At 40.8% G+C, this 23858-nt stretch overlaps 8 protein-coding genes across 8 annotated transcripts; 6 read left to right on the plus strand and 2 right to left on the minus strand.

Annotated features, from left to right (window-relative positions):
- Positions 1-528: 528 nt before the first annotated feature.
- BCR41DRAFT_151257 (hypothetical protein) lies at positions 529-2053 on the plus strand. The gene has a single exon (XM_022019596.1). It carries the CDS (start codon positions 908-910, stop codon positions 1946-1948), a length of 1041 nt encoding a protein of 346 aa, XP_021884927.1. The 5' UTR covers positions 529-907; the 3' UTR covers positions 1949-2053.
- BCR41DRAFT_346489 (hypothetical protein) lies at positions 2002-3319 on the plus strand. The gene has a single exon (XM_022022902.1). The coding sequence runs from the start codon at positions 2159-2161 to the stop codon at positions 3155-3157; it is 999 nt and encodes a 332-aa protein (XP_021884928.1). The 5' UTR covers positions 2002-2158; the 3' UTR covers positions 3158-3319.
- Positions 3320-3775: 456 nt separating this feature from the next.
- On the plus strand, positions 3776-4541 carry BCR41DRAFT_392536 (hypothetical protein; the record flags this gene model as incomplete). Its single annotated transcript, XM_022028464.1, has 4 exons — positions 3776-3838; positions 3932-4124; positions 4254-4324; positions 4446-4541. 4 exons carry the CDS (start codon positions 3776-3778, stop codon positions 4539-4541), a joined length of 423 nt encoding a protein of 140 aa, XP_021884929.1.
- Positions 4542-4999: 458 nt separating this feature from the next.
- On the plus strand, positions 5000-8270 carry BCR41DRAFT_151331 (hypothetical protein). The gene is made up of 7 exons (XM_022019597.1): positions 5000-5048; positions 5417-5528; positions 5881-6123; positions 6251-6400; positions 6542-6920; positions 7054-7211; positions 7310-8270. Exons 2-7 carry the CDS (start codon positions 5496-5498, stop codon positions 8105-8107), a joined length of 1761 nt encoding a protein of 586 aa, XP_021884930.1. The 5' UTR covers positions 5000-5048; positions 5417-5495; the 3' UTR covers positions 8108-8270.
- Positions 8271-8360: 90 nt separating this feature from the next.
- Positions 8361-10766, minus strand: BCR41DRAFT_346492 (hypothetical protein). The gene is made up of 7 exons (XM_022022903.1): positions 10578-10766; positions 10119-10424; positions 9867-9960; positions 9597-9694; positions 9402-9480; positions 8656-9297; positions 8361-8543 (listed from the first exon to the last, which is right to left on the minus strand). The coding sequence occupies exons 2-7, from the start codon at positions 10277-10279 to the stop codon at positions 8433-8435; spliced, it is 1185 nt and encodes a 394-aa protein (XP_021884931.1). The 5' UTR covers positions 10280-10424; positions 10578-10766; the 3' UTR covers positions 8361-8432.
- Positions 10767-10853: 87 nt separating this feature from the next.
- Positions 10854-11946, plus strand: BCR41DRAFT_151348 (hypothetical protein). The gene is made up of 3 exons (XM_022019598.1): positions 10854-11146; positions 11255-11552; positions 11725-11946. The coding sequence occupies exons 1-3, from the start codon at positions 10994-10996 to the stop codon at positions 11775-11777; spliced, it is 504 nt and encodes a 167-aa protein (XP_021884932.1). The 5' UTR covers positions 10854-10993; the 3' UTR covers positions 11778-11946.
- Positions 11947-14656: 2710 nt separating this feature from the next.
- Positions 14657-16376, plus strand: BCR41DRAFT_331851 (ATP10 protein-domain-containing protein). Its single transcript, XM_022021819.1, has 5 exons — positions 14657-15148; positions 15247-15346; positions 15449-15652; positions 15798-15884; positions 16022-16376. The coding sequence occupies exons 1-5, from the start codon at positions 14694-14696 to the stop codon at positions 16217-16219; spliced, it is 1044 nt and encodes a 347-aa protein (XP_021884933.1). The 5' UTR covers positions 14657-14693; the 3' UTR covers positions 16220-16376.
- A 725-nt stretch (positions 16377-17101) lies between these two features.
- BCR41DRAFT_392540 (hypothetical protein) lies at positions 17102-18934 on the minus strand (the record flags this gene model as incomplete). Its single annotated transcript, XM_022028465.1, has 1 exon — positions 17102-18934. The coding sequence occupies one exon, from the start codon at positions 18932-18934 to the stop codon at positions 17102-17104; it is 1833 nt and encodes a 610-aa protein (XP_021884934.1).
- Positions 18935-23858: the final 4924 nt, after the last annotated feature.

Here is a 23858-nt window from a genome sequence, read left to right on the forward strand (position 1 = left end):
CTAATTAAAAAGAAAAACTGCAATAAAAGGGTCCAGACGAACATGTGCTGGTTACAAATGAAAAAAAAAAAAAAAAAAAAAAAAAAAGATTATTGATTGTTTCTACTTGATGCCAAGGATGGCTGACTGCGCTTTATAAAATTTTGTTCTTTGTGTTTACACTTACCGGCCCTTCAATTTGCCGTCCAAAGGGGGACGCGTAACGTCGATGACAAACGAGTGATCGATCATCCTTAAAAAGGAAAATGTTCCTTTTTGATAACTTCCTCAAAATAGCCTACTGGAAATGAATCGTGGAGCAGACAAATATTTCAAAGAGACAGTGATAAATGAAAATATGCAATTGTGAGCCATTTATTTATCCATTTCCTAATACCTCTATTGTGGAGAAGCAACACAGGGGAAGTAGAGGGTTAAAGAGCAGAGAGAGAAAGTCCTTAAGAAAGAAAAATTATATATACAAATACATATGTGTCTAAGACATTCCTGCACAATGATGAAAGGTGGAGAGATTGTTCCTGGCCAAGAGGAAAAGTAGACAGAAAAAAAGCTGTCACTGCGACTTATTGATGGGGACTATTCACAATAGACATTCTTTTTTTTTTGCCTTGGTGCCCCAAAAACTTTTATAATTCTCTTATTCTCTCTTTTTTCATTTTTCTTCTTCTTTCATATTCAAGCTCGTGTTCAAACTTACATTCATCATCCATTCTCACATCACATTCATTACACTTCACTAAACATTGTGTATTGTATACTACTCTCCTATTTCTAATTCATATATTCACTTTCAGTATTAATTCCTTATTAAGAAATCTCCATAACCATACCCTTGCGCCCAAGGCAGGCTGTCCATATCGGTGATTTTACTTCTAATCAAAACAGTGCACCTTTGATCGTTCTCATAATGAGCTCTTCTAGCGACACATCTACCCCCAACGTCGAGAACATGTCCAATGCTGAGCTATTCCAGTATCTCTTCAAAGCTGAGCTTGATGCTGGTGATTTGCCTGCTGCCTTAACTGAAGTGCTCTTCGAACAGGACCTCTCGACCGAAACAGTTTTCGACACTTATTCTCCATCTTCTTCGGCAGCTTCCACTGTTGCGCATTCACCATACACTTCTGCATCGCCAACCGCTTCCTCACCCCACGGCGGCTCTCCAGTCGCTTCTATTCTCTCATACGACTCCCCTTCGCCATATCGCTGTGTCACCTCTTCTCCACAACAGCTTAACTTCGAACAAGAACAGGAGCAACAACCGGCGCAACAGCCGGAGCAACAACTGGAATATCAAATTCAAATGTTTCAACCTTTACAGCAGTACCCTGAATTATCGATAACATCTACCACATCGTTGACATACCCAACACGCTTGCCATCCAACATGTTTTCTTACAGGCAGATCTCTCCTGATATGCCTCCTAGCATGCCTTCTCCATCGACACCGGCTGGTTTTGCAGATACATCTGAAGACCAATTTTATAGCTTGACGCAAGAAGCTACGGCTAGAGCATCCTCCAGTACTATGTCTACAGAGGAAATGACACTTTGGCTGCAGCGCTTTCAGCAGGTCCAGAGGCTACAACATCCCTCCACCTCTGATACTCAGAATCATTATGGAGACGCTGAGTGCTCTGCTCCGCCGTCTTCTCCGACAATCAAGAACTCATCCCTTTCCAACTTATTATCTCTCAAGAGGGAAAAACATACTTTCTATCCATCGCCTCCTATGAAAGACGATGTTGACATGGACAGCGATTCGGACCATGGATCCAACCAAAATAATGATTCTCAGTCCGATCCTCTCAAGCCTAGTCCAAGCGAGCTCAAAAAAATGACAAGTAAAGAGCGCCGTCAGTTGCGTAACAAACTATCTGCTCGCAACTTCAGAGTGCGCAGAAAAGGTAATATAACAATGCCTGAACTATCTTCAGTCTCAAAGTGAATTGTATTAAAAAACCCCCTATGGACTGATCATGTTTGATTATATCATTAAATAGAGTATATCAGCAGCCTCGAAGTTCAAGTGAAGGAAGCTCGCAAAGAAGCCGCCGAGTTGCAGAAGAAATTGACTCAGTCAGAGTTAAGTTATCAATTCTTGAAACAGGAGTTGGAAACATTGCGGCTTTCGCAGACATTGTTTAATGACGGCCGTATGTCAAAGGAACACGCTAATTTGCTGGCAAGTTTGCTGAATCCCAACACTGAGTCGTTCCCAACAACGTCGCCTTCCGCTTCACATCTCTTGACAGCCCAACAACAGCAGAAGGAGCTCATGGATTGTATCAACCATAATAACATGACTATCCTCAACAACTCATTGACAAATCCCCATTCTCAAGCAGCTCCCTCTCCATCATCGAATTTGAGTGTTTCTCATGGTTCGCTGCAACCGTACGTACCCTTCGATGACAATTGGGATCTTCTTGTTAACCGAGTCGAAATGGAAATCGATCCGGTCCTTGATCCTAAAGACATTCAGCCTAAAGAGGCTGAATATCATGGCCTTTTGGTTCGGTATGAGGCGGCCAAATATGAAGCCAAGGTGGATGAGCAAATGCGTACAGAACTGCAAGCTTATCAAGAACAAAGATTGGCACAAACTTATATTGTCATGCCCAAAGACGAGTCAATGCTTTCAGTGTCGAATAAGGCCAATCAAGACACGTTGCTCCTTCAGACAATGGTTTACATGATGATGATTCACCTGACTCAGTCGATGTTCCAGGCCGCAACGCTTTCTAATACCCAGTTGGTGGACGTCTATCAGACCATGGATGAGCCGCTGCGATCTAAGATGGGACAGGAGCAACAGGAGCGACCTCCTTGTAAGTTCGCAGAGTGGCGCGAGGCTTGGATCCGTAAATGCTGGCCATCTTTTTATAATAACCGTAGACGTGTCTGTGAACTGTTGAAGAATGGCTTGTGTCCTTCTGCTGCCTCAGCTACAGAGGTGGATGTGGATGAAACTGTGCGCAAGATGGAGGAGGGAGTCAAGGATAAGACTGTTGAGCCTCAAGCAGGGCCATTCTGTCTTTGGTTGCGTAACTGTATTGCTTCATGGCTTCGATGCCCCGAACACCTGGCTCGCCAGGAGCAAGAGTGTCAGCGATTACTGCAGAACTCTGAAAAGCCTGCTGAATTGATTGCTTAACATGCAAAAGCATGTCGATGACGATCTGACTTTTTTCCTTTTTTTTTTTAAACCTTTGTTTTAAAACTCACGATTTTCACATTACACGGACGGCCCATCCATCTTGTAAATAATTCTGATCCTCTCTGCCATCGTCCACACTCATATCTAATGTATCCATTATGTTGCTTACTCTTCTTTGTATTAAATAATGAAATAAACCATGACTATCTATAATACATCAACCTTACAGTTTGAAAGAGTACAAGAGCTCGAAAAACCAGCACAATTGCTTTTTGGTGAAAACAGTTTCCATGCATTACCTTTCATTTGAGGGTCTGTTAAGCACCCCCGGTCCTACCACAATGTTATATTTCTTCCTTTCTGTTCCGCAACAAACGGATTCAATATTTTTCATTTAAATTTAGAAAAGCCTTTTGGTAGTTATAGGTTGGTCTCTCTTCAATTAATTAGGAGTAATAAGCGTTGTTATTTTCGTCCTTCAATCACTCCTCGTTAATACCCACGGCGATGTTGCAAAGCCTTTTGTAATCTTTCTTTCACCAATATCTCAAGTCCGATTTTTTATTTTTTCGATACGCCTTGACGCATAAACAGAAAAAAATAAGGAGTAGCACAATGAAGGTCTCAATCTTGGCATTGGCTTCTGCTCTGACCCTTGCCCATGCCGAGACACCAAAAGTAAGGACAATATATTGAGCAGCAAAAAGAATGGCATTGACAGAGGCGCGCAAAAAAAAAAAAAAAAAAGAAAAGAAAACTGTGCTAAATAAGGAAGCTACTGGGGAGCTCAGCTCATTGTTGTTCCTGGACCTGAAATTGATGTTCAGCAACAGCAGGTGGACACAAGGCAATGGCGATGTCGAAGACCAGATCTCAGAGGAGGGAAAAGAGGAGAATGACAATAATGGCGACAGTTATGATGCCGATGAATATGACAATATCTTTGGGGATTACAATGAGGATAGTGTGTTCAATTTGTGGTCAAGGGTGAGGAAACTTTGGAGCTTCTTACCGAGGAAGAGGCAGATGAGGCATATCGACGACTTGGGCACTAAAAAATGTCGAAGACAAGAATGCTGAGGCTTCTGTCGAGGTGCGACAGCAAAGAAGCAACAACAACAACAACAACAACAAGGTCCTCAGATACAGTTTGAATCGTTGATCGTAGCTTTTGTCTTCTTTTATATCGTTTTTGTACAGAGATTTTTTTGTCTGTCTCTAACTGTCTCTAGAAAGACGCGTCGTGTTGCAAAAGGACACCGTGCTCTATTTCTCGTAACAATAGCCCAGCAACGACCACACAACGAACAGCTCTAAACCCTTAACCATCACCAGGAGAAGGCCACATCAATATGGCAGGAAGTCGCATCAGCATACATGAAAGAGAGCGTAAGATCTATTTACTTTCACTTTTCATAAAATCCACTATGACTTCTTGTTGTTCATACTTGTTGCACGGGGTGTTTTTTTTTTTATTTTTGCATAAAATTCTTCTCACACCACACTCTGAGTCCATCCTTGTGTATAGTACTCTTTTCTTTCTTCCCCCTTCCATTCTCTCTCTCATATCCTTCTTACTTCCCTGTCTTTCTACACTCGCCTTCTTGTCCTTTTATTCACGCGTTTGCAACCGGAGGAATAAAAAAGAAAAGAAAAAGAAAATACATTCCTTCTCATAGGTCCCTTATTACCTGTTTACTTGTTGTTTAGTCTTCATTACTATTGCTTTGTCATCTGCATGTTCTCATTCCGACAAAGCGATCAGCCTTCTTCTGAGGGCGACACCACCAACGCACTTGAGACAATGACACATGCACCAACCCCGTCAGACACTAACTCTACTCCAGCTTCAACTCTCAGCGCCGACCTGACAGCTCCCAAACCTCTGGTAAGGGACCCACTTCTCAACATAACATAGCACATCCATTCGATCATGATTAGTGCCCTTGAAAATAAAACAAAAAAGGAATCTTCGTGTATGAAAAGGTTTACCTGGGTTCACATCTTTATTTCCGTCTTTTATCCTCTGGATGTGTGTGATGGATGTGCAACAGTCACTCTGCTTTTCTGGGCAATCACTTCTTCCCACACTTACGGAGACCTACTGCATAGATGGATAAATGGGTACATGGATACATGGTGCTATTTGGCAGGATAACACTGTTGGACAATATATATATGGGCAATGATAGGCATGAAGAGTTGCTATCGGTACTGTTGCTGCCATGACTAGGGAGCTGACTGTTTCTAATATAGACTTTTTTCCCTCTCTTCACAATGCCAAATCTAGTCCAAGACGCAACATCTCAAGGATATTGAGAGCACAGAGCAGGACATGACCTCGTCACTGCAGAAACAGCTAGAACATGTAAGAAGATTAACCGACAGAGACAATGTGGGAGAGTTTTTTTTTTTTTTTTTTTTTTTTTTTTGAGGCAGGGCGCAGCGTAGATTGAAGGGAACGGTTCCCAAAATTTTGGCAAAACTTCGACAAGATTGACTGCTTGCCATCATTCTTCTACCTTGCTTTCTACTTTCCTTAATCATGTCCACAGCTTACAGGAGCCGCATATCTCATTATCTCTTCCATTCATCCTCCTTTGGTCCTTTCTTTTCTATTTTTTTTTTTTTTTTTTTTTTTTTTAAGAAAGATGACCTACTTTGATTGTTTATTTGCTAATCATGTTTTTTTTGCGCTTGAATCTATTATCATGATATAGGCGCGTGAAACTACAGCCAGACTGAAGGATAACTCATCTTCATCAATTAAGACCGGATTTCACGATGCCTTGCTTTCAAGCGACCCCGAAACTCTGAGGCGCGCGCTTACAGAAGCCCTTGAAAAACAAAAAGAACAAGAAGCCATTATTAAAAAGCTGAGACATGAGGTCGATGTTGAACGCGGGCATGCCACGATCCTCCGACATGATAACCAAGTCCTGCGGCAGATGAAGGCCAATATGGTTAGTGTTATTCATTAATTAGACCACAGAAAAAAAAGAGGTATTACAATTTGTATAATTCGATAGCAAGATTGAATGTGATGGTTATTGATAATGGATGATCATTCCTTCATGACATTATTTTTAGCATGCCGTTGCTGAACAAGAGGAAGAAAATATCTCAAACAGACTCTTGAAGCGTATTTCCGGACTCAAGAAGGAGAAAGGAGAGCTTATGCTGCAGGTAGAGCAGGAAGAGGAGTATCTAACCAAGACACTACAAAAGAAACTCAACCAGGTGAGTTGTAGTCTTTGCTTTCTAAACTCGGTTCGCATAAAATGTAGATGTCATGGGTGCAATTGAGCAAAAAGCATGACTGACGGCTGTAAGTCTTTTTTTTTTTTTTTTTTTTTTTTCTCTCTCTCTCTTCTAATATAGCTACAAAAAGAAAAAATCGATATGGAGAATGCGCTGGAGCAGGAACAAGAGTATATCGTCAATCGACTACAGAAGCAGCTGGATGCATTGCGCATGGAGCAGTCTACTAGTACCTCGGCTGCATCCAGCTGGCAGGACAAGGACCACAGCATTGGGTCTGCTCTTCCCATTGGTTCGTCGCCTATCAACATCGCTGGAGGCGGAAGGTCATCCAGGATCAATCCAAATCCATCGCCTACACCATCTCCTACGCACAAGAAGTGGATACCGTCACATTCCCCCTCATCATCGGACCACGGGGCTTCTCATCCTATTGTGGATATGCTCAAGGCGGAACTTACAGCAGCGAAAGCGACGCTAAATGAACTTGAGCGCGAATGTAAGCATCTGTTCCAAAATATGTAAGGGAATATCAGCCGTCTTTATTAGCTGATGTTGCTAACCATATACTATTGCCTTTTTTTCCTCTTGTCTGCCATGATACCTCTTGTTGATTTCGAAAAAACGACAAGACCTTATCAAATTTAAGCAATGTAACAGATACCGGTCGGAAGTCCGTACGCTGCGTCAGGAGTATGGCTTACCTGTCGCTTCAGATTTGCTTGTTGAAGATACTCTTCCTACAGTGCTTTCATCAACCCATCGTTCTGGAGGGACCCCATCAAGGAGGGTAGGAATTTTATAATTGCTTATATAGATTGTTGGCAAACCAAAGAAGCTTGACATAGAAAGCTCATTTTTTCCCTCTTTTAATACGAATCATTATAGAATTCAAGCACCAGCACCTCGGGATCGAACAGAATCTATGGAGTTCCAGCCACACCGACAAATACACCTGCTAATCCTGCGCCCATCAGCAACCACAGTTTTTCAAGCCAGCGAGCTACACTCTCGCCCCACAATCCATTGATGAGCCCTTTCTCCGGCAACAGTACAGGCTCAGGAGTCTTTAGTCAATACTCAACCTCTCCGACGATAGCAACTTTCCCCGGAAATGTGCTTAATGTGAGCAGTAACAATAGCAGTGGTAATAATCTAGGATTTTCATCTTCCGGAACTGGGGTAGCGACAGCAACAAGTAATAGCAGCAGCAGTGGCAGTGCTCACTCGCATCACATTTACCCCCATCATCAACCGTATTCTTCAGGAAATTCTGGCACAGCCTCATTCTCATCATCTGTAGGGTCGTTGGGATCGACCTCCCCCATGATGTCCATGTCATCATCCTTATCTTCATCATCGGGATTGCCCGCCATTGTTCCTGAGCGTCAGTCATTGTACCGTTCCAAGAGCAGCGGTCGACAGCATGCACAATATATGCTTCCTCAACAAACGTACCAAACACATCATCAAGTGTCTTCCAGTGCTGCACTCCAGCAACATTTGCAACAGCAACAGCAAATACAGCAGCAGCAGCAACAACAACAACAGCAGCAACAACAGCAACAGCAGCAGCAGCAGCAGCAACAACAGGCACAGACGCAAGCTCAGGCTTCTGCACCAACATCAGCGCCGACCACACCACCTCAACTGCCTGTAGAAACAGGCTCCGGTACATCTCAATGATAGATGAAGATATTAAATGGGTTTGAGTAGCTTTCCGTCCGAATATCAGGGATTAAAAATTTTTCTACTGCAGTAAAAAAACCTTGCATTTTGTCAGACTGGATATCCATGCTATTAAGAGCTACTTTACAGTAGCAAAAGTTACCAATCTACTACTACTACTATTATTATTATTATCACTATTTCCTTAATTTTCGTGCTTGCTCCGCAAGAGTTCATCTAAACTGTTATTTCTTTTTGATCAATGCTTTTACTGCGTTTTTGTATTTTATACAGAGGTTATTGAGACGATTCGTGAAGCAAAAGGATTTTAAAAAAAATCGACTTATGAAGCAACTTCTTGAATGACTCCAACAGAGTAAACTATAGGGAATGGATTGGTCTTGCCAAGAACGAGGATTTTCTTTCGTGAATGAATATAGCCTTTAATATATCCCTGTAAAAAAAAAAAAAAAAAAAAAGTGAATAAAGGTTTTGAAATTGAGCAGAGTAAACGCATTCGCTTTTTTTTTTTTTTTTTTTTTTTTTTTTTTTAAAAAAAAAATTACTTGATCCAGTAAAGAGGCCGTGATGCACTCGACATCGTAAATATCATACGAGTCATCCTGAGTCAACGCACGAACAATAGTCAACAATGCATACAATTGAACTCGCATCTGTGGAGGGTCTGTCGGCTTTCGTGATACTAGGCATGTCTTGCGAATCAGGGATCGCCAGCAAAGGACCTGAAGTTTCTCCTTCAATAAGAAAAACAATTCCTTTTCCACAAACCAGCTCATCAGTTCCGGCGACATGAGCTTCTGATCCAAAAGGCTCAAATCTCCTAATTTGATAGCCTTCTTTAAGGGCTCGAAATAAGTATCGAGACCATATTCCTGCAGGAGTTGTACTGAAGGCATGCGACCCAAACAAAGTCGACAGGCTGTCAAGTAGATCAGGATCAGTCGGCCGTTCTTGAATGCTATCATATTGCCATCATTGTTGTCCTCATCATCATGACTCAGATCTGGACAATTTCTAAATGCAAACGCTAGATCCGACTCTGCACGCCTCAGATCCAATTGGTATAGATGATAGCGTCCCACATAATAACGATAAGTTACTTGTTCACTCATCGGGTATTCTGAGAGCGCTGCGCCAGCATTGGATATATTGGCCATCACAGTAGGAATGAGGCGGGTTGACCGCAGCTATACAGAGCATAAATTGGGCATTGAAAGATAACATGTGGAAATGTATTTTTTAGCATGGTAGTCTACTCATTATTCCCAATTGGCATTTTTTTATAATTTACCTTGAAATATGCCCGGAACGTGAGATTAGCCAAATAATAAAGAGCGCGTCTCTTTGAATTTTCTATTTGATTGGTTGATCTATTCAACGTGCATACAATACGTGAAGCTAGGAATTAGCCAATGCTAATGTACCAAATAAAAAAAATAAAAAAATAAAAAAAGAAAAGCATGACACTTGAAACCAATAAACATACTTATCACCGATGACGATGTGTAATGCCTTGGAGAGATGACTTGAAGATGCAGCATCACTAATTTTAAGCTCTTTAGCATTTGGCTGTTCTTCATCTGCCTGATATATTTTTTTATAGACATAAGCTCCAAATTAGCCAAAAAAAAAAAAAAAAAAAAAAAAAAAAAGCTTGTTCAAAGATCCCTTAACTTGCGGATCAAATTGCTATAGCCTGCAAATCAACTAATATCAAATGATTTGAAGGTTCATTCATAAGTTTAGAAAGTCTTACAAAATTGGCCCATCTGATTAATGAGTATGAAAGATTCATAAGTAATGGTGTTAACCATTGTGCATCTGCAGCCGAATATAATGACAGAAATGACCTATATCATCGTTTTTTTTTTTTTTTTTTTTTTTTTTTTAAAAAAAAAAAAAAAAAAAAAGAAATTAGATGACAGAATGTGATGACAAACGTACTATATTCATGTCAATTTTAATGAAGAGATGTAGTAACATCCTGACATAAAAATAGCTGGTTTACCTGTAGCATGCCGAGATTAAATCATACACGTCCACCATGGACGACGTCTCCAAAGCAGAAGCGATTGTGAAAATAAGGTAGTTGGTGATCAAATCCCTCAGAGGACGGTTATCATCTCCCATTGTTTTCAAGACAACAGTTCGTACTGACTCCTCGCTCATCTAAGTAAAAAGTAATGACAGAAAGAAAAATCCCAAGAAGCTGTCGTGGGTAAGGAAAGACGCCTTAACATGGGGAAAAAAGCCAAGTTGGTCAATTAGGATGACGGTGGCGCGTTTTGATATCTAACACCCTGTGATAACAAGACTTATAGTAGTAGTATAGCAAAAGGAGGTATATACTTTTTACTCTAATAGTCCTTTTACTTTTACTGCTATATCTTAAACCGGTTTCTAGGCATCCTAGACACCATGCTGCGATACTATCGCATCTTTCTAATTTTCCAAGTGAGTTTCTTACGTTGTACAGAGCTTGGTGTAGCTGAGTTAACCGTGGATTGTCCTCTTCAAGTATGATCTGGTCAAGCATGCCATCAGTGTCTTTGTCATTGAATGCTGTGATCGTCTCGCGTACAAATGTCCGGACTTGTTCCATGGTAAGATTGATATAAGTCTGCTTGAAACCTGTTACTTTTAATGGCAAAGCAAAAATCGTGTATGCTCTTTTGCCACCAACTGTGGCTTATAGGTTTGTGCTTTTTCTTTTATGAATTTAAGTTTGGACATTGTTCAAAGGATGTAATCGCGATTGAGGAAATCTTGTATTACATCTTACTCATAGACAATCAGGAAAGAAGAAGAATAGAAGAAGGAAAAGTGAGAAGACGACAAAAGTACCCATTAGGCAACTAAATAAGCAGGTTCCATGCAAAAAAGATGGATAATAATGCTCCGTCTGACATGGAATTGTTGGACATGGCGCGAGAGGTCCTTTCCATCTGCAGTGGCCACTCCCTGAAGGAGATCATCGAAGACCTTGCCATCACTAGAAACAGCGAGCTGACTATCAACCGCATCTTTGAAGGAGAAGTAAGCTTCATATTTTATTATTATCTTCCTCAGAAAAATAGTCTATTATTGATTTTTTTTTGAGAGATTCCTCCAATTGAAGGACTTATTCGTTCACAAATTCTTTAGTTTCTGAGACCATTACTCCATGTACAAGCAGCGGATGTGACAACAGGTGCTTCTCCAGTACTGCTCAGCTCTGATGATGAAAACAGCGACGATGACGAGTTTCTACGACTGATGTCAGGGAAAGTATCAAGAGCAACAGACACCAAGTCCGCTATCAATTCCATTACTCCTACTGCCACTGTCGCCACCACTGATCCTGATGAAAGCCATTTAACAGCAAGTAACAAGACAGAGCGGCCTCAGCCATCCGCTTTGCACTCCAACTACGCTTCTATCACCGAAACAGAAGGATTCAAAGGTAGGCAGCGCGAATATTCATTTGATATTACGCGAAGGCACGCCATTGACAAGCAACAGGATGCTTCGCCATTTATCAAACATGAGCGTCATACGGCCATTACGCGAAATCCATCACCAATTCTTAAGTGTGAGCTATCTCCAGATACTAAGCGGACTTCGTCCCCGGTTAGAAGACGCACTCCGTCACCAGTACTCAAACAAAAGCAATCGCCACCTTTCATAGCGCGTGAGCCATCTCCACAAGATTTTAATCATGGCTGGGACGATATTTGGGAAGTAGAGAATGATTCTGGAACAAGTTTCAAACAGAAATCATCTTCAGTGCGACTTAATGATTCACCAAAATCATCTTCTCCTAAGGTGAAAACCGAACAAGCTCCTATTAAGATAGAGGGAGATCAGGACGAGCAAGTTATTATTGATCTTCACAAGACACCCACTAAGGACCTTAAAACTGCTACAAAGTTCCAACTAGTGTCGTCCTTGAACCAGGACGTCTTCTCGGACTGGGATTATGAGCTCATCTCCTCACCAAGTAATTGCAAAGGGTCTTCCACTGTTATGCTAACGTCACCATCATCATCCAGGCCTGAAAGTTTGGGATCTGGCTCCGAATCAAGACAACTCCCTTCATCCATTATCAACTCAACTACTCAAAAGAAGTCAACCATCAAGACCACCACAGCTGGTACCGGGACGACAGTGGATTCGGGGTTGTCCAAAGAGCAGTTGTCATCTTCAATTAATCGGACCACGCCCCTATCAAAAGCAAATTCATCAGAGGCTCTCACGTCCCCCAAGCCATTGTTGTCTCCAGTAACGACATATAGATCCCGTATAGGGTCACCCACAGCTAGTGATTTGATGCCCAGCAAAACAGGCCTTGACAGTGATACTATTAAAGACACGCAGGATAGAGTCAAATTAATTGGCGATTATAGGGTAGAGCTATTTGAGAAACTCTCGGATATTCCAGGTCAATGGAACAATCTGGTCGACACAAGTCTAAGTCCACCAAGGAACCCTTTGGATGACACCTATGATAGGGAAATGGAAGAGCTGATGAATGACATGTCATGGAAAGGACAAAGTGGGAAGAAAAAGACAAACATATCTCGGTCAAACTCATCTAAAAATCTAGCCAAGGTCAATTACAGTGATAGCCGCAAGGGCAAGAAGCGAGCTTCAACATCAACGGAAATAGATTTAGAGGATTGGAATTCAGAGCTCGGATCCTCCGACAGCTTTGGATTAAGTCCTTTAGAGCAAAATGATTCCCCATTATCATTGCAGGATGAAATCGTAAAGAGGGCCAAGCGGAGACAAAAGGCAAAAGCACAACCAAATAATGGTGATTGTGACCCAGAGGACAACAGTATTTCTGATACAGCAATTGAAGTAGAAAGGCGTAAAGCAGAGGACGCGGCTCTTAAAGAGGCTCAGAAGCGTGCAAAAGAAGCTGAAAAGCAGGCTAAAGAGGCCGAGAAATTAGCCAAGAGAGCGGCTCGAGAAGAAGAGCTACGACGGAAGCGGGAGCTTAAAGATCGGGAGCGACTGAGCAAGGAAGATGAGAAAGAGGCAGAAAAGAGGGCTCAGCGCGAATTGCGCATCGCTAACAGGTTAACCACAAAGTATGAAGGAGTCAAAGAAATGATCGTCTGCATCGAGCAATCGCTCTACCATTCTTCATTCGGTCTTACACTACAGGATTATATCGCTTCCATTGAATGTCAGGTTAGACTCCTGCGGGCAACAGGGGCTGGGGGATCTACAGCTGAGCTACCACCTGGCACTCGAATGGATGACTCTATTGACTCAATTCCTTTTAAGGATCTCGTCTATTGGCGGCGTGTTGTTGACCGTCGATACGACGAAGAAAACGATGCTTATGTCATGCTCCCGGAGCAGGAGATTGTACTTGAGCCATTTGTGCTCTTTTACGTGACTGCAACAGATCTAGCTAGGATGATCCATGATGCTAGTCTCAAGAGCCACTTGGCATCGATTAAGCGAGATATCAAATTGCGAAAAAACAAGGAACGTCTAAAATTATCAAGTTTGCCACATCATCAGAACACACATCTCATAGAAGATCCAGGCCAGCGACCACGTATCATTATCTTGATATCGGGGGTAGATAACTACTATCGTGAGCTTAGGAAAGCAATTACAAAAAAGTTTCAGCAGGCAGTCTTGGCCAGTCTTGACAATAATTCCGGACAACGACAAGCTTTGTCGTTGAATATGGCCGCTGCAGAGAAAGAAACAGTGCTAGAGCAAGAGCGTATAGAAGAGGAGATGCTTAAGCTTCAGCTGGAACATGACTGCCTTGTTATTCAACCAGCTGACGATGAAGAATCAGCCCAATATATTGTCAGTTTAACGGAGCAAATTGGTCTCCGCCCATACAAGTAACGATTAGAGCACTTTTATGTGTGAAATGACCCACTCTCATTTGTAACTGCTGTATCATAAGGTTCTAAAGGATTAACATTTTTCTTTCTTCCTCTCTATCTTTGTCGATATCTTCATAGGGAGGCTCGCAGGACGAATCTGAACGTTTGTGTGGAAGGTATTCGCTCTGGGTTAGATCCCAGCGACACATGGATCAAGAGCCTCCAAGAGATTCATATGGTAACACACTTGATTGCAAAATCAATTGCAGAAGAGTATCCATCAGTTAAGAGCTTATATGAGGGATATCGTCAAGCCCAGGGCATATACCAAGCGCAAACAATGCTAGAGGATATTCCGGTGAGGACTATATCACAACTGTATAAGAAAGGTATTTTTGCTCAATAGGATCATATAGCTAATTTATGTACATCTTTTTTTTTTATTGCATACTTGCGTGCTTGAATTACATGCAATTACTATGTTAGGTCATTGGTAGGCGATCTGTTGTTGGGAGGACGATCTCGAAACGCATTTACGACGTATTTATGAGTGAAGATCCAGAGAGACCAGTGGTGTAACACGTTCTGTAGATGTACTTGAAGAATAAATGAAAGATAATTGGCCAGTCACGATCCAAAGTTTTGGTCTTTCCAGAGTTGGCTTTTTTTTTTTTTAAAAAAAAAAAAAAAAAAAAAAAAAAAAAAAACTAATTCCATAATCATACGGAGGAAACTGTTCAGGAATGGCTCATTTCACATCCAGGACAATTCTTCAAGCTTCATGGATGCTTAGATCCATGAATCGCATTTCCAGACAAGATGCATTAAAATCGATAGCAACAATGAAAAATTCACACCAAACATGTCTGATCAGTAAAAGCACAGGGCCTTCGGGAGTCTTCACCACTAGCTCACGTTTGTATAGCCAGCTGCCAACAACGGTACCTCAAAAGGATGCAAATGACCCGAGGGAAGCTGGGAATAATGATGGAACCGAAAGCGAGGCACCAAGAACCCTTTCCTATTCCCCCTATGGCGGAAGGTTTGGTGTTCCGGAACAGCCCATCAGTACTAAATCCAAAGCCCTTACCCAAGCCAAATCAAAGAAATCCCCGTTTGCAAAGGCTAAAGAGGGGATGAAGAGTAAAGTGAGTGACTGGGGTGATAAGGAAAAAAACTTGGAAAAACGGAAGGAACTGTAAGTATTAGAACGAATAATTCGGTCAATGTTTATTTTTATTTTTTTTATTTCGACTATCAATTCTCGGTAATTGATGTTTTTATTTTGTTATTTAGGCTCCATGATTTCCAGTCAGGCTACTTTGCTGAGCTTAGTGAGCTTAATAGGACGGGATCCAAACTGTGGAAGGGAACTCCAAATATGATTTCTGCTGATGTATGCTTTTTATTTTGTTTTATTCTATATTTTTGGACGTGATAAATGTTCCTGTCATTCTTCATTTATTATTACTTATTTATTCTTTTATTTATTTATTAGAAAGCATTGTATATGCCTAATATCACTGGTACTTCACTAAAGACATCCAAGCCAGTGGAACTTGTTGATCTCTTACATGGAAAGGTCTCTTTGGTGGCCATTTCAGGGACACGTTTTGGTGAAGAGCAGCTGGAGACATTTGTGAAACCCTTTTTGGAGAAATGGCCGATGGGTATGGCAAATTCTAAAGTTCAACTTGTTGAGGTAATTTCGAGGAGGGAGAGGGAAATATATTATTAGTGGGAACATTGGATCTGGAATCATTTTAAACCTCATTCATAAGCGCATGCCTAATAATTTCCTTCTTTCACTCACGCGTAATTTCATGCCATTAAACTTGATCTTATAGCTCAATATACAAGAAAACCCACTAAAGGCAGGGTTGGTTCGCATGATGGTCCCATTCGTGAGGAAAAGTATTCCTGAAGAACGACATGTACGTGCCCACGCTCTTTAACTCTCTTCTGAATAAGCTTTAATTGAAAATTACCTTGCAAAAAAAAAAAAAGGATTGTTACTGTTGAACGCTTTGTTCATCTCTTTATTATTATCGTTGTACTCTTGTTTCAATAGGCCACTTATATGTTACATTATAAGTCCATCAAACATCTGAAGGGTCCGCTAAGCATGCCAAATTCGTATCTTGGTTATGTGTTCCTTGTTGATGGCAATTGTAAAATTCGATGGGGCGCACATGGCAAGGCCACCGAAGAGGAGCTTCAAACACTCCTTGATAGCGTGCAGCGACTGTCAGAACGTGGAGGGAAATAGATACAACCATCTTTTATTTTTATCTTGTAGACTAAAATAACCAGTTAAAGAAAGTGCATTTCGTTCAACTTGAGAATTGTGAAGACTTTCAGGTTCATAAAATAAGGGAGGGGAAACCTGAATTGAAACCTTTCCAATCTGCACGTGCGCACGGACCATTAGTCGTTTTGATCTGTGAAAGCAGCCAGAAAATGTGCGACAATATGCATGGCAAAAAAAAAAAAAAAAAAAAAAAAAAAGGGTTCTCTATGTGCACTCCATCGAGGACTTGAGGAAATCATCAGGGCATCGCTGTTGTGGATTCAGAAAAATAAAATAAAATAAAACGCTCATTAAGCTAGTTGAACAAATGTCAACTTTTGAGCTGTTGTAATCATATTTCTTAGGATGTGGTGAACCTCAAAGATTCATGCATACAAATGATATCAAGATGGTAAGTGAGTGGATGAGGAGGCGTTTTAAGAACCATGAGCGTCATCTCGCTTGTTGAGATCCTGTGACACGTTATATCCGTCCGGCGTTGAGAGTGTTGATGCATGATGAATCACATGAATTTACATGGCGTAGGACCAAACTTTTGTCAAGTTGACATGTAGTTGTTTGAGACCAGATGGCAAATATAAGTGACTCTTTACTTTTTTTTTTTTCTGATCAATGCTACGCAAGTTGTATCGATAAGGAGCTCATACTCTGCGACATTTAAAGCCTAAATTATGGGTAATCTTTTCCTTCTGGTTTTATTTTGTGTCGCACTGCATCTGTAGATAGCGGGGATACCGATTTTAATGCACTTGGTGAAGAGGAAGCCAAGGGATGTATGTTGTAATTATTTCCATACTCACTACCAAAAGCCTTACATTGTGAAAGATATAATATGTTGCTTTAAAACTTCATCCACGGCTTCTTTGCGCGTATGTGGTTTCTAAACGTATCAACGACAAACCCGCGCTTGAAAGTCTCTGTCTCCAAGCAGACAAGTTCCTTCCAGTGACCCAAAATCCACTGTGCTTCCGACAACCCCATCTTCAGATCATAGCAGCCCCATATCCCCAGCCTTCGAAGCCGCTTCAGCCCTGCCAGCTGACCTAGATAACCATCTTCAGACAGATGCAGTAGGCTTTCATTGCAGGTCAATTTGAAGGACCTGAGTTGCTGCATTTCACCAACCTGCCCAAATAACTTTTGTAATTGTAGTCGCCTATCACATTGATGAGATGGATCGTCACCACTATTACTCAACCTTTGAGGAGGCGATGCGGCGAAGGCTACCAGTTGTATTTGCAACCGTAGATCCAGCTGCTGTAGTCCGAGACAAGTCCACGTTGGAGGCCCATTATCAAAAATGAAATCTTCATTGTATTTTTGGTACTTTCCGGGATCGACGGTTGCTTCGACATTTAACCATGTTGAAACGTTGACAACCTGTAGCTTTGGGAGCTTACTTAAAAGCTTCATGAGCAGCCTCAGATCAATAGGGTTCTCGCGAGAAGGTAATTCGAGACAAGTCAATGTCTGGGCATGAAATCGTGTTAAGGCTAGCAGGTGTCTTCCACTTCCTGGCGCGAAGTTGGCTTCATACGACACAAGTCCACGTTCGGCGTTGATATATTGCTCGTACCCAAGATTTCCTCTTTGCGAGCCATTAGTTCTTAGTATGCCACAGCCACTGATTCTTTTGTGCTTGTCGTTGATGACATTTAGGCCATCACTATCATTACCACAGGCATTATCATTATTACCATTATTGCCACTATTATTACTGCCGATAGCCTCCAGTAGTTCTCCAACCATGCTTTCATCCTCACAGATGCTCCTGAGAATCAAACATTTCAAATGCAGACATATCTGGCCCTCGAGGGTCGAAATTATCTGTTTCAGAGCGTCTTTTGCAAATGAATACCGTAGAATGAGTTTTTCCAGATGAGGGCATCGTTGTAATAGCCATATCAAGATTCGGGGATCGCCGCCATGCTTTAAGGTACCAAAGTCCAATACCCGCATGGAACGAAATTCTTCATCTGAGGAAAAGCTCTTGCATAATAAAGCGGCTGATATGGACTCTTCAAAAGAGGGGCCTTTTAGGCTTGAAGATGTTTTGAAGGATCGTTTACAGACATTATATGAGGGAGGTATGGGCCAGAGTTTGAGAGTAGTCAATCTTTTACAAGACTGCACCAAGGTCCAAAGATACTCCATCTCGATAGGGTAGATCCATGCGACTGTCAGATGCTGGAGACCTGGATGAGGTAAGAGGACGAGTTGGATCAGTCGATCCCAAAATCGAACTGTTGGCCGCTTGAAGTTAAGTTGTAGATGAGTTAAGGAGGGTGTGCTTTCAATAAAGTTTAGCATATGTTCCTCTTCTTCCTTGAAATGGGACGATGATGAATAATGACGGTGTGCAGAGTTGTCCACCTGAATCTCGAGCGACAGGAGCCGGGGAAATGTCCATCCGTCTCGATCAAGTGTGGGTAGGATTTTGGTTGTGTTTAGTATTGATAAGGAACGGACAAGATGCTGATAGCGCCGTAGGTCGGATATCGCAGGAGGTGGAGCAGTCCTACAAATGATTGTGCGCCAGAGCGTAGGTGTAAACCATTCATGCCATGCTTTAGATACAAGAACACATTTGGCGAGTTCATTTCGTGAAAGGTGTTTTGTCACCAAGTCTTTAATGAGCGGAATGTCAAAAAGCATTTCTCTCAATGGTGCCATTAGAGAAGAATGATTACCTTTCTGTCTTTGAATATTTATTTATTTATTTTTAAAAGATCCCTCGTGCGGCAGTTGACATCCGTGCATTCTATCTCTGGGGGGCGCAGCAGGTTAAGTGGAGCACGTTACAGAGGCAACATGACGCCATGTTTTGTAAAGTACTTCTAGGGCATGCTTGACCAATATGTTATGGCTCACATTACACTAGAATGTTATGCAGGCAGTATATGTAGCCTGAGCACCATCAATAAAAGCATTGGTGGATATGGTGGCGTCCAAAAACATCCCTTAGACTGACAATTTCAGCAAAGGTAGCAATAAAGATGATCATTCTAGACGTTGATATGGATACAATAACGGATATGTGTTGGAAGATCGCCATTGTCCGAGTGTACCAACGAAGACGTCTTGTACGGAGCTGAAATCGTCCGTGCAGATCCTACAACCACCTCTTTTACTGCTATCTGAGCTGATATCATCAAACTTTGCTTCCACCATCATCTACACAATTGTTCATTAGCAGCTTGCCAGCATCAGTTGTCATCTATAAGAGTAAGAAGACCTCTCTCGAATCAGTCGTCTCCAGACATCCACAGTCTTGAAGGTTTATAATGCAGCCCTACGTTCATTCCAACACATCTGGCACCTCCAACTCTACTCGAGGTTTGGGATAAAAGCCAGGGACGGTATTTATAGATACTGTTGGTATCTAACCGCCATCATCTACGATTGATCTTGCTTGATCTTACATAGTTGTCGATTTTTTGGCATTGGTTGAGTTTAATAAAGCCATGGAGGAACCCGAATGATTATAGAATCATTTACAATTCCAGATCCGTTCGCTGGGATATATCACCTTCAGCACAGAAGATGCAACAATGAAAGCTTTAAAATACGCCCCTTCTGGCAGCAGCATGAGTGTACTATGGCTGGAAGACACAAGAAGGTCTACGAAGAATCGAACTCAACGAAAATACGTATCTAAAGGTTACATTCACATAAGAGGAAAAACACACAAAAAAAAAAAACTAACAAGTTAATATCGTGTAGTTTCTCATTGTTAATGATTGAGTGTTTAAATTCCTATAAATGGGTTCAAGAGCAGGGGATGAATGAAGAGGAAATGAGGTTTCAATATCCTTAGATCCATGTTGAATATCGCCTTACTTGCACAAGTCCTTGTGGTTTTTTATCATTTTTTAATGAAACATCCATGTGGCGGGGGTGGTTCAGGAGTTTTTTTGAGGCAGCAGTAAGATGTGATTAAAAGACGAAGAGGGGTCTATGCTCATGTTGTAGTCAAAAGCACACCGTCCAGGTACTATCTCGCTCCTTTGTACCGTGTACAGTATATATATATTAGTATATACATTGACTGTTGGCTTTGTAGAATTTTTTATGGCTCTACTGTCAGTACCCAAATGCTCCCTGGGCCAATGTTTAATCAAATTGTTCCACGAAAAAGGGCTCTTCTAGCAACAGTGCGACGCCAAATGTCTCTCATATTAAATATCACGATTACTGCTCACAGGCAGGCAAGAGAATGGGTGACTATGTGCTATCAAGGGGGTAACTGTAGAAAAATATATATATATATATACCTGGAGGGTCACCATTCTAGCTATAATAGATATTTAGCTCCTCCTGAACCCTATCGGGCGCCTATCACTTGATTTGGGAAAAAGAATTCATCATTTCTTCATGGTGAATCATGGAATAGAGCCTCGAACCCTAATATGCTGATCCATAAAACAATCAAAGTTGAAGTGTCGAAGCACTCCAGTTGTGCTTATAATCAAAGGAGAGCCACCATGGTTCCTTTTCTTTTATCAGTAGAGTCTTGTATAACAGATGAACGGGGATGTATACATGTATTAATGTATATACAATGTATTCTCTACACTCTTACACTTGTAGGCTGCAACACTAATTACATCCCATAGTCTAGTCAAGAGAGTCTAACATTACATAAAATGTCTTGTCCCAGTCATAGTCAGGGCATAGCCCAATTCGTAGATGAATTTCCCATAGTGTAATAGGTTGTTTCAGTAATATCCACGCGCGTGCCCTGAAGTATAAATATAAAAAGAAAAGCACCGTTTTGATTTTAGACATTACAATGACAAGGAGTACAAGATGTGGAGTACATCGATAAATAAATATATAAAATGTCGATGTTTACACCGGATTTGTATATGTATACAAGTGTTATGATGGGAAATGCATGTTCTCATATTTTCATAAAAAATATAGATGGTTCTGGCTCTGATTTATATACATAAAATATAGATATGAATTATAGGTTGTTTAGGGAACTATTGTATTCAGGATCGTTGTGTCCCTAGAAAAAAAAAGTTTCCATGCCAGGAACCGCTTGAGGGAAGAAGTTCGTTTTTTTTTTTTTTTTTTTTTTTTTTAAAAAAAAAAGGAGTTTTAAAAAAACATGACGACAAGGCGCGCTTTAGTTGCATGGCCTGCCTGCATAAGGAAGATTTCCAACCCCTGAGTTGGAAAAAAAAAGAAAAGATAAAACATGGACTTGACCGAATTTAAAAAAGTTGTGTGACATTGAAAAATCAAAGTAGAAAAAAAAGGCGGCGAGTAAAGACTAAAAGGTTAGTGGTCTCTAAGCTATAAATAGGCACTTCCCTCTCGTTTCCAGATTCCATTGTCTACATACACATGGCGATCATCCCGTTCCCCTACCACATTGAACATGAGGAGATCATTGTTTGGTATCTGGGAGTATCAACTGAAAACATGTTCGTTCACATAGGACACGTAGGAAATAGACCATGAATTATGTGTTTATTTATTTAACCGATTGAATTGTAATAACATTGGACATTAGTATGGAATTATAGATCAACAACAACAACAACAAAAAAAATTTTTTTTTAGGGATCAAGGCTTCAACAGAAACAGACAGGGATTTCTTGTTGAATACCAAATTACAGGGCTCCCATGTGTACAAATGGATGTACGCACACCAACAACTTTTATTGATTGCTGGCGATGTGTATGGTATGCAGAGTAATTAGAGTAATAAAACTATGTGTGGTTGCCATGGTGCTATTGTTGTTGTTGTGTGACCGTGTGAGCAAGATGGCAATGACAATTATAGGCTGATGTGAATGTGATTTTTTAAACAAACAAGGACAAGACAGGGGCAAAACAGGACACAGTATTTATATAATAATACATATAATATATCGCCAATTTTATTTGGTCACGATACCTTATATTTTTAATCTAAAAACGATGATTGAATTGTTCTGGTGGCATCTCACTACGTGACGGACTTGCAACAATACTCGTAACAAGCGAGCTAATTGGCTGCCAATACACTCGAAAGTATTCAAAAAATATAAGGTATCGCGACCAAATGAAACGGGCTATATAAAGAGTAACTGTTGTAGAAAACAAGTGAAAAAGAAAAAAGAGCGATGATGCACTACAAACGGACTTTTGGGGGGTTGCTGCAATGGGGGTGCTTTGATGGATGATAGACTGTGGTATGGTTCTAATGGGAAAGAGGGTCTTGATGAATCTCGGAATCAAGCCGAGTCAAGCAAAGCAAACGTCCGAGTGCCCTTGCATGGGTCGCGACTTTTTTTTTTTTTTCTTGACATTATACACTTTACACCAGAGACACTATTACACTGTTACACTTTTAGACTTTTACACATTACACTTTTTTTTTTATATTCTCTCTTTTTCCCATTTTCTTTCTTCTCTTTCTTATTACCAAACGCTACCTTTTCCTTTTTTTTTTTTTTTTTTTTTTTTTTCTGCGCTTGGAAGCTTCATTTGTACACATTCATACCCTTACGATTACTTGCAACAGTCTCTCTCTCTCTTCTTTGACCTGATCTCACCTATTGAATCACTAATTTGTATACACCTTCAAACCATTTCTCACTTTACATGACCCCTTCACTTCAACAATAACAACCATTCTTCATTTTTTTTTTTTTTTTTTTTTTTAAAACGACTCTTCTTATTACTTCTCACACTCCACGCATACAGACAGACATATTGTATTACTAATTGCTTCCTTCTCTTTTTACTACTACACTACACTACGCCTCACTTCACTACACTGCACCTCACACTACACTAGTCCACATTCATTACATTCATTACATTCTAAACTTATCCTATCCAATCCAATCCAATCCAATTTAATCCAATCCTTTTTCTCATTCTTCCTTCATAGTCACATTTCAGTCATGTTGACTTCAATTCAGAGCGCACTTTGTTGCTGGACAGCACAACAGACTCCACCTGCGTCACCTGCTTGGCCCTGCAGCAGTGGACACTCTGCAGCCACTTGCACCTGCAGCGTGATCGACAACAGTTACTCGAGTGAAAAGGCACAAGATGTTGAGTCATGTAATGAACACTTTTTTTTTTATTTTTATTTTTATTTTTTTCTCTATGCACAGAGATAGTCAGGCCCAATAGTTGCGCCCTTATTTCATAATAATAATTACAATGATTTATTACTGTTTTTGTTGTTTGTCACCTTGCCCCACACCTAAACACATTCACGCATACACACATACATACGCACACATACACATATACATGTGCAATGTCCATTAACATTTTACAGCCAAAAAATGATTGATCAAGAACCAACGATAAAACCTAGACAGCATACACTTATTTTTGTAACGCACACTATCATCCCTTCCTTTCTTGCATACTTTTTTTTATTTTTATTTTTATTTTTATTTTTTTTCGTTTTCGGTGTCTTTGCATTTTTTTCCTTTGTCGAAATACACGCCCTTATTTCTATATTTCTGATTGATCTCGAGGTCAATATCTAACAATAGACAGGGGGGAGGAGTGTCCATGTGTCTTATGCGTGTGTTATGTGTGTAATGCGGTGGGATGGATAGGGGAAGGAGGGCCAATA

The sequence above is a fragment of the Lobosporangium transversale genome (genome assembly GCF_002105155.1).
Source record: "Lobosporangium transversale strain NRRL 3116 chromosome Unknown BCR41scaffold_4, whole genome shotgun sequence".
NCBI classification, from domain to species: Eukaryota; Fungi; Mortierellomycota; class Mortierellomycetes; order Mortierellales; family Mortierellaceae; genus Lobosporangium; species Lobosporangium transversale.